This window comes from Drosophila kikkawai, chromosome 2L (assembly GCF_030179895.1).
Source record: "Drosophila kikkawai strain 14028-0561.14 chromosome 2L, DkikHiC1v2, whole genome shotgun sequence".
Lineage (NCBI taxonomy): Eukaryota > Metazoa > Arthropoda > Insecta > Diptera > Drosophilidae > Drosophila > Drosophila kikkawai.
Genome location: NC_091728.1, coordinates 3,775,957 through 3,789,806, shown reverse-complemented (window position 1 = coordinate 3,789,806; position 13,850 = coordinate 3,775,957). Strand labels below are relative to the sequence as shown.

The 13,850-nt window shown below is 38.5% G+C and overlaps 2 protein-coding genes across 7 annotated transcripts in view; both read left to right on the top strand.

Annotated features, from left to right (window-relative positions):
* The first annotated feature begins 264 nt into the window (after positions 1–264).
* On the top strand, positions 265–1,884 carry Tbcc (Tubulin-binding cofactor C). 2 transcript variants are annotated; one of them, XM_017182879.2, is made up of 2 exons: positions 265–383; positions 604–1,884. In XM_017182879.2, exon 2 carries the CDS (start codon positions 625–627, stop codon positions 1,720–1,722), a length of 1,098 nt encoding a protein of 365 aa, XP_017038368.1. In that variant the 5' UTR covers positions 265–383; positions 604–624; the 3' UTR covers positions 1,723–1,884. The 2 variants fall into 2 exon arrangements, with proteins under 2 accessions (XP_017038368.1, XP_017038369.1); XM_017182880.2 differs by having other exon boundaries at positions 293–434.
* Positions 1,885–2,629: 745 nt separating this feature from the next.
* Positions 2,630–13,850, top strand: part of Or24a (Odorant receptor 24a) — a 40,280-nt gene continuing 29,059 nt past the window's right edge. For 3 of the 5 annotated variants that reach the window (XM_070289204.1, XM_017182865.2, XM_070289205.1), the window contains exons 1-2: positions 3,037–3,086; positions 3,220–3,821. In XM_070289204.1, coding sequence (XP_070145305.1) covers positions 3,819–3,821 — 3 coding nt within the window. In that variant the 5' untranslated portion in view covers positions 3,037–3,086; positions 3,220–3,818. Of the gene's footprint in view, positions 2,772–2,881; positions 3,016–3,036; positions 3,087–3,219; positions 3,822–13,850 lie in introns of those variants that run through there. The other 2 variants (XM_070289203.1, XM_070289202.1) reach the window with 2 other exon arrangements.

Below are 13,850 nucleotides of genomic sequence, written 5' to 3'. Positions count from 1 at the left end.
TTCTGATTCATATTTTAATAAATATTTTTTTTAAATATATATTTTTTTAAATATAATATATTTTTTTAAATATAATATATTTTTTTAAATATAATATTTTTTTTTAATATGATATTTTTTAAAAATATAATATTTTTATAGCCCTTTCCTAAGAAGTTAAAGATTAAATTTTAATTTACCAACAACGTAAGAAACTCTTACGTTTGGTTTACTTACGTTGCTTTTTTACGTTCCTTGCTTACGTCTTGTCTAACCGGGTGTGACCCGTTACGTTAGCCGAACTTTACCATAATAAACGGCAACTCTGGTCACACTCTACTCACAGCTGTTTCTAACAATTGTTTTCTTAGTTGGAGTAAATAAATTAAAAACTTCACAAAAAGGTTAATATTTTCAACATAAACAAGAGTTTTTCAAGAAGGCTAAAGCTCAAGGTATAAGCGGATATAGCTTTCCCGAAAGCAAGACCAAGATTTCCACGAATTTTCTTGCAGCTGCGCAACTGTGGTGTCAACAAAAACTGTGATTCATTGTCGCCCACAGAAAGAAAGATGTTTTTCCGCCTGAAAAATTGATTTTTAACCAGTTTTCCTTTTCGTGCAGATAACTTAAACCCGCAGAAAAATGGAGGAGGACGGGGAAAATCGCAAGGATCATGTGCTGGAGCGACTAAACAAACGCAACAAGGACAGGCAAAACTATTTGGATGTGAAGCTGGAGCAGCGCTCAAAGGAAACCGTGCAGAACGAGGGCGTGGACTACTTTGCCCAGAGTTTTACCCAGCAGGCCTTCGATATTGAGCAGAGACTGAACGAATTGAACAGCGGCGATGCACCTCCTGCCCCATCGGACTTAACCCAGAGATTTACTGCAATAACCATGCAAATCCAGGAGCTGCAGCGCTATCTCACCGCCTCCACCATGTTCCTCTCGGACTTTAAGATCAAGTCCTGCCAGAACATTCTGAACACGCTGACCGCCAGCAACGACGAGGCCCGTCAGCGTCTGATGCCCAAGAAGAAGTTCGGTTTCAGTGGCAAAAAGACAGTGGCCATCAAGCAAAAGCCGCAAGTAACCAAGGATAAAGTGGACTCTAACATAACCAAAACCCCAGAGAAACCGAGTTCCAACTTTAGCTGGACCCTGGAGAACAGGAAGAACGAGCATATAGTCCTCAAGTCCAGCCAAGTCAATGGCCAGGACATCACCATCTCAAATGTGAATCACTGTTTGGTGGAACTGCAAGGGCATCCGGGATCCGTTCAGGTTTCGCACGCCACCCACTGCACCCTGCTCTGCGGTCCCATTTCGCGCTCTTTCTTCGCCGAGAATCTGGACCAGTGCACCCTCTCCATTGCCTGCCAGCAGTTGAGATTGCATTCCTCACAGTCCATTCGAATTTACCTGCACGTCACCTGTCGCGCCATCATTGAGGATTGCCAGGCCATCGAGATCGGGGAGTATAACTACGATTATCCCGAGCTGGAGGCGGACTATCTGCTGTCGGGTCTCAACAAATCCCAGAATAACTACACAGATGTGGCCGACTTTAATTGGCTGTCGCCGGATGTCCCTTCGCCCAACTGGAGTCTGCTCAAGGATCATCCCGATCCCAATTGGAATGCCCTGCGACGGGATTTCGTTAGCAATAATAATAACAATGAGCACAAGCAACAGCAGGGTGTAATCAATACGGTCAAGGATCCAGCCTCCATTATCTAGTGGCGGCATCAGCGGCGACTGCTTCTCGGTTGGCTGGGCTATGGACTCATCCTTGGCTGGCTGATCTGGCAGGTGCTGCTGGAGCCCCCCATTCCCGCGAGATCTGTGTAAATAGGATGTAAGAATGTTGAATAAAAGTAATGCTTGTATTGAAAATTTAAAGTTTTTTGGACTCTTTAATATATTTCTAATGTTTACAAATTCTACATTACATTACATTTCTTATATAATTTTTAAATTATTTATTTATTAAATTCAAAAAGGGTTCCAAATTTTTCACAAATTATCATTTCTAAATTCCATAATTATTTGTAAAGTTTTAAATTTTCGTTTGATTCTGTTAAGGCAGCATCCGTTTCGGTTAAGAGGAAGTTAAAGATGTACATGATTGAAGATGTAACCGCATGTAACTGTCTTTGTTTATATGTCCCGGTTAATTTGACATGTCCATTTCGGATGTGGCATAATCAGTGGCTGGCCAAAATGGCTATGGCTGCCATACAAATTACGGTTATATCGAGATGACCGAACAGGATGAGCGGTGAGCTTAGCGGAGGCGGGCGGGACAAGGGTCTGGCAGGACTCATGCAAGTTTCATGTGGCCACAACAGGACTTCTCAAGACGTTACTTCTGATGTCCTGCATATGGACGAGGGTCAACTCGGCTAACTGAATGGGTTTGCAATTCATAAATAAAAATTAATGGATTTTATTAATTATATATGTCTATGTACATATATCCTTTTTTTTTGTTTTTATTTATGAACTTTATTTTATTTATTGTAATTTTGTCATTAATTTTATATTTATATTTACTTACCATTTTCTGTTAGAGTATTTACTCTTCGTTTAATTTTCACTCTCTCTTCATTTCTCTCATCCTGTTGACTTCTGCCGCTGTCAACATGGCCGACTGTCAAAATAATTAACGAATTCGAGTTACGAGCGGTAATTCGGGGGCGATGGCTGAAGAAGGGGAGGAAGGCACACAAGAAGAAGCGAAGGAAATGGGAGAAGCAGAAGCAATATCGACATCTCATATTAGCGAGGTAATTGAACTGCAAATTACGCACCCACACATACGCACATGTCTTCTAACTCTCCCCCACATATGTACATATGTATGTGTGGGTGAACGTGCGAGAGAGAGAGAGAGAGAGTGAGAAGAGATTGAGGTTACGTAATGAGCTGTCAAAAGGTGCAGAACACGGAGTCGCAATTAGATTTGGCTATTTAACCGGTGTCTCGCCTGCAGCTGCTGTTGAAGAAAGTGGTTAAGGTAAAACGTAAAAGGCAAGTACAAACTCACAAATAGTGATAATAGAAAACTGAAGCGAAACCACAGCAGCTCGCTGCCAATTAAGGTCTTTTCAACGCTTTCCCAGGCTGCAATTTCGCAATTGCACTAAGATTTGCATGCTATCTAACACAAAACACTAAAAACAACAAAAACCCAAAGTTCGCTAATCAAACTTATGGTTTCCGTCTTAATTCTAGCTCGCGAGACATTAAAGGAAGGAAAGAATCGCGGACTCCGCAATTGAGCCACCTGCAGGACATGTGCTTAGAAAACCAAAGTCAGTGATCGCAAAACTGTGTCGATGACGCTGCAACTTTAAAACTTGGCTTGCTGTAAGGCGAGCAAATAACTGTAAACAAAAGGCGAATGCAAATATGCAAAGTAAACACAACGCCAAAAACAACAAAAACTATAATGAAAATGGTGGTTTCCATAAAAACAAACACAGGCTCCGCAATTGAGACACCTCAGGGCATGTGCGCAGTGATCGCGAAACTATGCCGATGAATCTAATAAGCTCTAAAACTGTATAGTTGGCTTGCTGTAAACATCAAACTGTAAGGCGAGAATAAAAACTGTAAACGAGTAAAAACATTAGAACGCGTGTGTGAAAACTGGGAATAATAATGCAAATAAATACTGACTTTACCGATTCGGGTACCCAAAGCCTATAATGCAATTAAAGTGTAAATGTGTATATAAAATAGATACATTTTTGTTAAATATATATATTTTTTGTGTGTGTGTGATAATGGAAAGATAAAAATGATGAATCCCGGAAACAAAAGACCAGTCAATGGTAAGTGAAGCTATTTTTATATTTTTATATTAAAACTTTCAATTTCACTATATATATATTTCGATTTGGGGAATAATTACAATGAAAACATAACGTAGCTTTTCAATGGATTTAACGCTTTAGGTAGAAGTTTAGACCTGCTTTAGGCTTAAACATTTTCCGCTGCAATTAGCCACGCAAACTCCACTGAAAGTCTAGAGGCATGGTTTCCCCTCCCAGCTCAGCGTATAACGACAGCTAACTGAACGTTTTCCGTGTTGCCAAAATGGCGGCCACTGATGAGGAGGATGCAACTTGAGCTCTTAATTGGCTTGTCACCGGCGACGACGATCTTTCCTACATTCGCGTTCTCGCTCTGACTTTTCTATGTCTCTCTTTCACACACAACCCACTCATCTCCTTTCCAGTACACCTTGAATTTTAGTGGTGTTTTTGCGGGTTTTCTTGTAAAATGTGAAAATATTTACATATATTTTAATATAATAAATTGCTTTTAAATTCAGCGAGATTTCAGCCTTTTAAGTTGTATTTTTTGAATCTGGTAAATTGTTTTCTTTAAATTATGTTCTAGCTTCTATGAAACTTTTCTCAGTGTAACCCCCACTGCATTCGCATGGGCAACTGCATTTGAGTTTTCGTGTCAGCTGATTTGGCTCCTCTTGAAACTTAAGGATGGATGAACCCCTCCTTCTGGTCTCTTCTCCTCCTCCCACCCCAAAATTCTCTGCAATTTGAAATTCAAATTGTTGGTTCTTGTTTTTGTTGTCGCCTCTCTCCCTCCCTCTGTCTCTCTATGGCCGCTGCTCTGCCCCAAGGCGCTGGCAGAGGTGTTGAGTATGAAAATTAATTCGCGGGGAATCCACAGACTTCCAATGGGAACAGGAACGAAATGGAGCGGGAATTACAGGTGCATAACAGGTGTGCGCGAATCATCGTGGATTTGACATCAACTGACAGCAGATTGGGGTACTTTTGTCACATTATCAATGATTTATTGGTAATTATTTTGAAGAAATTTGGGTGCTTTGGGCAGCATTTTTGACTAAATTAACTAATTAATTAAATTTGATGATTTTTGCACGTCTTTATGTCCCTTAAATGTAGCCAGGGCACATCCTTTGGCAAATGGACAGCAAAATAGTCCGAAAACCACTATGATGATGTGGATTGTATTGTCCTTTATAAAGGATTTATGTGCTATATTAATTTTACTCAAAATAATTACAGTTATATATACATAGCAGATGAAACTTAAGGGAAAATTTGATAATTTAAAAAAATGTTAATACATTTTTGTATTCTGTAGCTAGTTTTTATATATTTTGAAAAGGATCTTTGATATATAGATTTATTCCTTAAATTTGTATTTAAGATAAAATAATTCAAATTGGCTTTAAGCAATATTTCCAAAGTTAAAACTTAAATTTGAAGTACGTTTTCAATAGGAAGGACTTGGCTTTGTGCCTTATTGCGGCGGCAATTTCCGTTTATTCAAATGAAACCCGATAAACTATCAAATCTAATTGCTTTCACACTTGAACGGTGTTGGTAAGCCAACACACATACAATTGGACACGTACACACAGGGATGACACACAGGTGCATCTGGTGCTGCCACATTTGCATAGCTCACAATTAGTTTTCTCATTATCGCAGATAATATTCGCCGCATTTGCGATAAGACCGAGACCCCAACAATGGTGACCACCTCCACATGCATTAATATTATCGTAGCGTCTGTAATTGCCTTTCGCTCTCGCCCTGCCCCCCCATACGCTCTCGCTCTCATGCTTTGATGGTTTCAATTACTGCAAAATTACCGACCCGCGTCACCTACCTGCCTTCACCTGCCTTCACCTTTACCTTCACCTTCGCCTTAACCCCCTGAGAACCGCCATAACTACGTTCGCACCCGTTCCCAACTTTGTGACCCACATAGAGCCCGCAAATGCCTTTGTGTGCTGATTTTATGGCTCAGCTGATGCGGCAACGATGCTAATTTACGCATTTAGTTAGGCAGCGCACACACAATTCACACACAAATCGTCTAGGATCACAGCACCTTTTGCTAAAAGATTATCAGGAATTTGTTTAAATATATATTTTTGATTAAAATGATCGAGAAATAAATAATAAACCAGGCTTTTTTCTGAATAAGTATTATTTAAATTACGTTTACGTCATGTGATCCGTATATAAGATTTAATACCAGTGAGTTCTTAAAAATTACTCATAAAATAATATTAACTCCATAGGAAATAAACGTAAATATTCAATAAATCTAATTGCACACTTTTTAATTCCTTATTACTAAAACTAATACTTAAAACTATACATTTCTTAAAGGACTAATTACTGAATTGCTTCAGATATTTGCCACTACCAATTTCTCAACAATTTCTCAACCGTGGACTTTTAAAAACGCTTTCCGATATTGATAAGCGCAAAAATGTTGATTAATTAAGCGAATTACGGGAGTCATGCAGTGCAATTAAAATGTCAGCGCAGCCACAGACTGTCGGAGCTACATATATATATACATAAACATATACACACGGATATTTAAGGATTTATATGTATATATGCGAAGCTGTGGAAATGGTAGGCTTCGGCTATTGGGGCAAAAACTGCCCAGGATTGGGTTATGTAACGTTTCTCGCCGTTTTTTTTTTTTTATTCGCAGCTTGTCTCGTATCCTTCTGCTTCCTTTACCCCCTGAATCTCGGATCTCCGCTCTGCGTGTGCAGCTCAAATTGTAATTAATGATGCAAGACAGCCGGCAGTCCCCTCCCTGTTTCACACCCGGACATCCAGCCCATTTTCACCACAATCCCCCCCAGCGACCGCAGTCGGATCCAAACCGAAAATCTCTGCCAGAGCCGCCTGCCTGGCCTTGTCATCCCGCTCCTCCTTGTTTTCCACTTCCGCCACCGTCGATTGTTGTTGTTGTTTTTTTTAATACCCTATAATAGGGAGATATGGGGGTTATACATGTCATGTTTAAAACTTTTTATTGGATAGTCCCAAAATATGTGAAAAAATTTTATTTTGAAGGTACTTAAAAATATTTTATAGAAAGTCTTACTTAAATACATTTTTTCACACTTTTTTTTATTATTTGGATTTTTATATACAGGATTTTTGTTACTCCGTACAGGATACTTTACAGATCGATGCTTGATTTCTTCCTGAACGCCTGCTGTTTGTTTACTTAAATCATCGACGCGGTGCGCGTTTTAAACGCGCTTCTCATGCTTTTCGTGTAAATAAATGAAAAGTTCGTTTAATTCTCGTCGATTCTTTATGCGTTGGAAAAGGAATGGAACAAGGGTCGTGGGCGTGGCCTGGTATCGTTTACTTTGGAAATGAAAAATTATGATTACATCAACAATAATCGAAATGCGCTTGTAAGCTGCTCTGTTGTTGCTATCTCCCTTACTGTCCCATCCCTGTCTTACTGTCTCCTTTTCCCGGCTGCCATCCCGCTTCCTCCTGCGCATTTCCTTCACTCAGAATTCCGTTTTCGCTTTCCGCACTCCAATCTTACAGTGGGAAAAATAAGTATATTATATATAACTGATGAAGAAAAGGGTTATATCTAGAGGTTTGAAAGAACTGCGTTTTTAGATCATTTTAAACGGTGTCCAAAGGTATGCAACGATACATTAGTTTTCTTTATATTTCTGTCTAAAATAAATCCAAAAATTCATAATTCAATTCCCATAATTCATAATTTCAGCAAGTGTACTGCTATCTGTTTCCTGACTCCCTCACTCCAGTTCTTGTTATTGTTGTTGCTGCCATTCCTGCTTGCCATTTTCGTTTTTGTTCTGCTCGTTTTTGGCAATTTCTCTTCGTTCGCGTTGCTGACTTGCAATGCTTTCATGCGTAGCATTCGAAGGGGGTATGCTTGAGGGGGAGGAGGGAGGTAGGGCTTCGATGGGAGTAATGTAAACGTTCAATATTTGTGTTCAAAGTAAAAAATCGAGACATTCCCTGCTTCTCCCCGTCCCATTTTCCCCATACCTTTAGCTCCCAATCGCATTCTCCAAGCAGCGACGCGTTCAGCCAAAAAGTATGCAATGCAAAATCGGAAAAATTCGCGTGGCAGCACCTCAGCTTTCAGCTTTAGCCATCCAAGAGCCTCCACCCTGACTGCATCTCTCTTATCTGCCGGGATCCCATATTCCCCTCCCAAACGATTTTGGGTCTTATAGATTGCACTGGGGGAAAAATATGGATTTAAGTGGGGGGAAGTATTGTTTTTAGAGGTGGAATTTAAAATGATTTGAGATATGCATAATAATTTTAACTTATTTTACATGAAATATATTTTCTATTACATAGTTCAATGGAAAATATACTTTTTGTATAATAATTTTGTGTATATTGGTAGCAAAGGTTACCTGTAGAACCTTTTATCACATTGACCAAAAATATTTTAATTAATTTTTTAAAGTATACTTTTGTCCTTAAGTTAAATTGATCTAAAATCTTTCTTAATTTCTGTAGAATTGATGTATAATTTATTAATACATTTAGGTCTCCTTTGTTGGAGTTAAGAGCATTTACAAGAAATCTAAACTTTTATTTTATTTAGACTAGAAAAATCTTAAATAATTAATATTACACCGTTTTAATTGTCATTTTTCTTGCTGTGATCTCATTTCATGTTAAAGTGTGAGAGCCATGCATATAAATCAGCAATGTCTGGGAACGGCGACAGGCGTTTGCTCCCTGCCACCTGCTCCCTACCACAGGGTCTCTCTTGTTCTTCGGATTCTATCCACTCCTCCCCCCAATGTCTCTGGGATCTCCCTCCAATTTCGTTGAATTCTTCCCCCCCTTTCCCTGGATTTTATTTCCCTCTGCCAGCGTCTTTGATCCGGCGACAGGGGCACATGGCAGGGCGCAGCAACAATGCCAAGCCAGACACAAAACACAACAATTTTTGCTGCCTGCATTGCGGCGCCTCAGTGCTCCTCCTTTATATCCCTGCTAGTAGACTTGGGTGTACTATATATAGCTACCGATTCCCCAGCACCACCGCCTTATCCCCGCTTTTGGGTTGGCTGCACTCGGCATTATGCTTTGCGTATTTGTCGCTTTATGAAGTCATCTTGGCGTAAAAGCAAATTTATGACCAACTTCACTTTATTTCTGTCAGTTTTTGGCCCAGCATAAAGATGGCCATCTTTTTGCCGCTGTCTCCATAGCTATCTTTCTCGTTCTGCTTGGTTTTATCGGGTTTATAAACTCCCGAGAATTGTGCATTAGCATTAGCGGGTTGGGGAGGGGAAAATGTGTGTCAAATGGCGTGTGTATTTCCCCCCAAAAAAGGGGTTTGCCAGTCTATAAAACAGTTTGCTGTTATTTGCTTTTGGTTTTTTTTTCTTAACTTTATAGATTATTTATTTAAATCGTTGGGTGGTTTGAGTTCTAGTTTCGTTTGAAATTTATTATTATTAAAAAGCTAGTATAATTTTTAAGCTATACAGCAGCCTAAGATTGTCTTTTATTAAAAATGTTACTTGTAAATATTTATTATTTCATATTTTGTCTATAATAAATCATAGTTTTTGAATGCAATTTAATGGTGTGAATATCCTCTTATGGGATTTATTTATTACTTTACTAAATGTTTTTGCCATTTAGCATGTTTCTTTGTCAAATGTCTTATAGGTTTTTATTATACTTTATGAACGATTTAGAAAGTTGTTTGTGTTTGTTTATATTCTAAAATATATTTGATATGTATTTTAAATAATGTTGAAATATATATTTTTATTCTAGAAATTTTATGTATTTAAATTTCCTTTAAGTCAAGTCCTTAAAGGTTTCCCAAATTGGTTTCTGATTTTAATTGCCTTTTTTTTTTTAAAGACCTGCAGTCACATTTGCACATTCATTGTTTTATTTGGCGCTGCATAAAAGCCACTGATAAGTTTATGTATTTACAAAACTCGCACAAAGGAAGTCCTTGGTCCTGGCCATTTTTGTGATACGAGTATATCCTACTTAAGCGGGCAGCGAAGCGATTTCATTCGTCGCAATTGTCAGGCCAATTACCGTACCGCAATTATGCCGTATGAACACATAAAACCGGATACGCTGGATACGGCCGGATACGTTGCTTTATTTCCTTTTGTCCCCTTTGGGCCATAAAACTCTTAGCCCTCGAGGGGAGGTTATCAGGCCATTCGCCTTCGGCTCCCTTGGGGGACTCTGGGGAGTTGACCTCGAAATACTGACACCGAATTGTATGCAAACAGTAAATGAAAAGTCATGATGGAAATTTTTCGAAGAAAATTTTCTCTGCAGAAATACGAAGAAGCAGAAGAAGAAATGTAGAAAAAGACGAGGCAGCGAAGGCTGCTGCTGCAAGTCGGGCCGAAAAAGTTATCAGCTTGTTAATTGCTTAACTTTTTCACTTCAACTTTTTTTATTCGTTTCGAGGAGCTGAAACGAGTCCCGAAGATAAACCCCAGGAGAACTGAAGGAAAGGTTGAAAGGGGGGGCATGGGTCACAGTGACAAAGAAAGAGGGAGTGATGCAAATTTTTGGCTGCACTGAGAAAGAAATTCTTGTTAAACTGGTTTTAAGAGAAGCTGGGAATTTTTATTTATATTTTAAAATAATTTCTTTTATTTTTTCCTATTTAGCCAACTTTTTGATATATTTATTTAAACAATTTTCTGTGTATTTTCCCCCGTGTAGCAATCTTTGCCATTCCCCTCACCATTTCTACTTTCCTTGTCTTTTCACAGAAATTAAAATGACAAATGGCAGAAGGCCACTGCAACTTTGACCCTTTCCCAGCTTGACCCTCGCTCTCTCTCTCTCTCTGTGACATTTGCTTATCGGACGCTTACAATGTCATAACACAGCCTCCAGAGTAAAAGGAAGTTTTTCTCCCAAAAAAATACAACAAAAAATAAAAGAAGAAATAGCAGAGGAATAAAGTTTGCCCTCCTCTAATCTTGTGACAGGCCAAAAGGCAGCTACACAACCCAGCGACTCCTCTTGTAATTAGGGAGAGGAGTTTTCCCATGGAGGAAAAATGAAAAATCAATGCGACGCCCAAACACTAAAACTCTCATTACTCATATGCCGTGAAGGTTAAACGGTACGCCTTGGGACTCCCATAGCTGGCTCTCGGACCATAAAAAAGCACATTAAAACCATTTAAAAGTTGGCCTAATCTGCACACCGAAAGGTGAACTTCTAACGTTTATATATAAATATATATAGACAGTGTTTTATGACTTTTGGCCCGTTTTCGCTTTCGCAGTCAAGCTTTCCCCCAAAAAGTTATCCTCTACTGTTTTATTGGCCTGCCCAAATTGATTAAAAGATCAATGATTATGTGCTCCGTTTAATGGTTCATTGGGTTTAATTTAATTTTTCTTGCTTTTAATTTTAGTTGAGATTTTCGCAGGTCGTAATATAAAAGGGGATTGTGTGGGGTCTGAGTTTTTGGGGGTGATTTGAAGGATTTGAAGACCGTAAAGGAAATTAAAAGAAACGAATTAAAATCGAAAATGAAATAAACGTAAATCTCTTTACCTTTTTAAATTAATATTAAATTATTTAAAAGGACATAAGCTTTAATTTTGGAGTAATTACACTTTAAATATTTTTTAGAATTTTTAAGTGAAGAAAATCGTATTATTTACCCTCTCACTTTCCTGGGGATTTCCCGCCAAAGAAGGCTCACATCTCTCAACAATTTTAATGTCTTCATAAAATGATAACTCACGTAGTCAAAGAGTAAAAGTTGAGGCAAGTATTATCGCAGCATTAAGTGTGATACCCGAGACGAGACCCCTTTTTCTATAACTTGACTCCAACTTTAAATGCGAGCTCTTTTCAAGAAAAACAAAGAGCAACACACTCGTCGAAGAAAAAACATGGAAAACTGTGAAATGCAGACAATTGCGATAAATGCGAGGAGCCGGAGGGGGGTCGAAAGTGTTTGAAAAATCATTGAATACCCGCAACGTGATGCAGAAAGTTCGCATATTTTCTCACTCACGCCAACACACACACACGTTCGCCCATTTCCTGCTCACATATGCATGCATTTGGCGTGATAAATAAAATGTTTAAGCACACATTTCGAAGCCATTGTGTAGATTTGACTTTGAATGTTCCTCCTGCCTTCCGATCTGCCCCTCCTAAAGCCTTCAAACTTTCTTTCCCCCTTGCTGCATTTTTACCCCTTTTTACGTGACGCAGCAGACAACGATGACGACAGCAATGACAACTTGATGCTGCCACTGACTGCAACTGCAATTGCTTTTATCAAACTCGAAAGAACTGAGGAAATTGAAAAATCGAATTGGGAGATACCTTAAGATAATTTTGAAACTTTTTTTAGTGAATGATATTTGGGTTGAAATTAGTAATTTGGCAAAAAAGCAAAAGAAAACCATCTTATAAAATGTATAGAATTATAAGACAACTATTTGGAGAATTTTATGTACATAGATGGACTTTAGTTATTATTATTACTATTATTAGCAATTAATATTATAATAGTTACACTGACTACATTAAAAAGTTAGCTAAATGAGCTAGAAATATTATAATAACGATAATAATTTAAGACTTGCCCAATACACCCCTTTCGATACTATCGAAGCACAGTATTCACAAAACTTTACCATCGCATACGCACACTTTACTTATATTCAACGTTTCAGCTACATTTTGTGTGCCATTTTCAATTGCAATTTTTTGCAGCATTCGCTGCTTTTGACACGACACAGATACAGATATGCAGAGATAAGGAGCGAGAGAGGGATAGACAGAGCGCCAAAGGGGAAACGGATGTCTCCAGATGGAAAGAGGAAACCAAAACCCTTAACTAAGAAAATTTCAAGAATTTTCTTATGCAGCGGCCTGCCTGCGAGCTGCGTTTGTTAGTAATGTCTCTTACACACGCTAATGAGCAAAATAATTAATGATGCTCTGCACTGACGTCGTCGTCGTCGTCTGTTTTCCGCTTTTCCCCCGCATTTACCAGCCAGCCAGGCAGCTAGCAGAGTGCGGTAACATTTTCCATGCCATTTGGCAGAAAGTTTCACTTGACAAACTTGAAGTAGTCGTCGTTGGAATCCATCACAGGCTTCTCTGGCTGGCCTTAATAAGCAGTTAATTTCATCGTTTTTCCCCAACAGTTTTTCTCGTCAGTAGCAGCAACAGCAGCTTCCCCCGCATTAAAAGTTGGAAAACAACATTGCCCAACATGTTGTGTGTGTGTTGTGTGTTGCCTTTTGGCTTCGCAGAATTTTTTCCCATTTTCATTACATTATGCCCGGTACACGGTCGGTCGGTAACTCTTCATTCGTTCAACTTAATTTACGTTTTATAACTTTTGCAATCATTACATGTTGCATTTATTTTTCCCGCCTCCTCTCTGCGCCGCTTCCCCTCCTCATCTCATCTCAGTTCTGTTCGTCTAACTATGGTAGTTGTTGTTGTTTTTCCCTGCTCTGTTCTGTTATTTATTCTTTTGGTTTTTGTTGTTTTTTCCCCTGCAGCCGGCTTCCATGTGTGCATAAACCATTTAGTAACAATTTTTGCTTTGGTAAAGTTTATTTTTTCTCGGTATATGTATAGGGAGGGTAATGCCTTGCAGTTCAGTTGAAAAGCTGTCGGTGGTGAGGGGGAAGTGATAAACCATACAGATACTGTCTGGGGTATATTAAACTTGGTGAAAAACTTGCGATCATATCTCGTGGCAAAACTTTTAATAATGGGCTTTATTTAAAGGGATTATTTTTGCATTGAGTTTTATATGTATTTTATTTATTATTTAATGTGTAAAAATAAGTTATTAAATGCTTTAAATTCATGAACAGGACTTAATATCTTTTTAAGAATTTAATTTCTGAAACTCTGTAATGCCAACATGACGTATGAGTAATATATTTCAAAACTACTATGAGTGGTGAAAGGTGTGCAATGTTATGCAATTTTTTGATTATTTTTATTGACTTTATATAAAGTTAAAGAATTTTGAAG

Excerpts from the sequence above, each read along its gene's own strand:
- Tbcc (XM_017182879.2), top strand. The coding sequence starts at position 625 with ATGGAGGAGGACGGGGAAAATCGCAAGGATCATGTGCTGGAGCGACTA.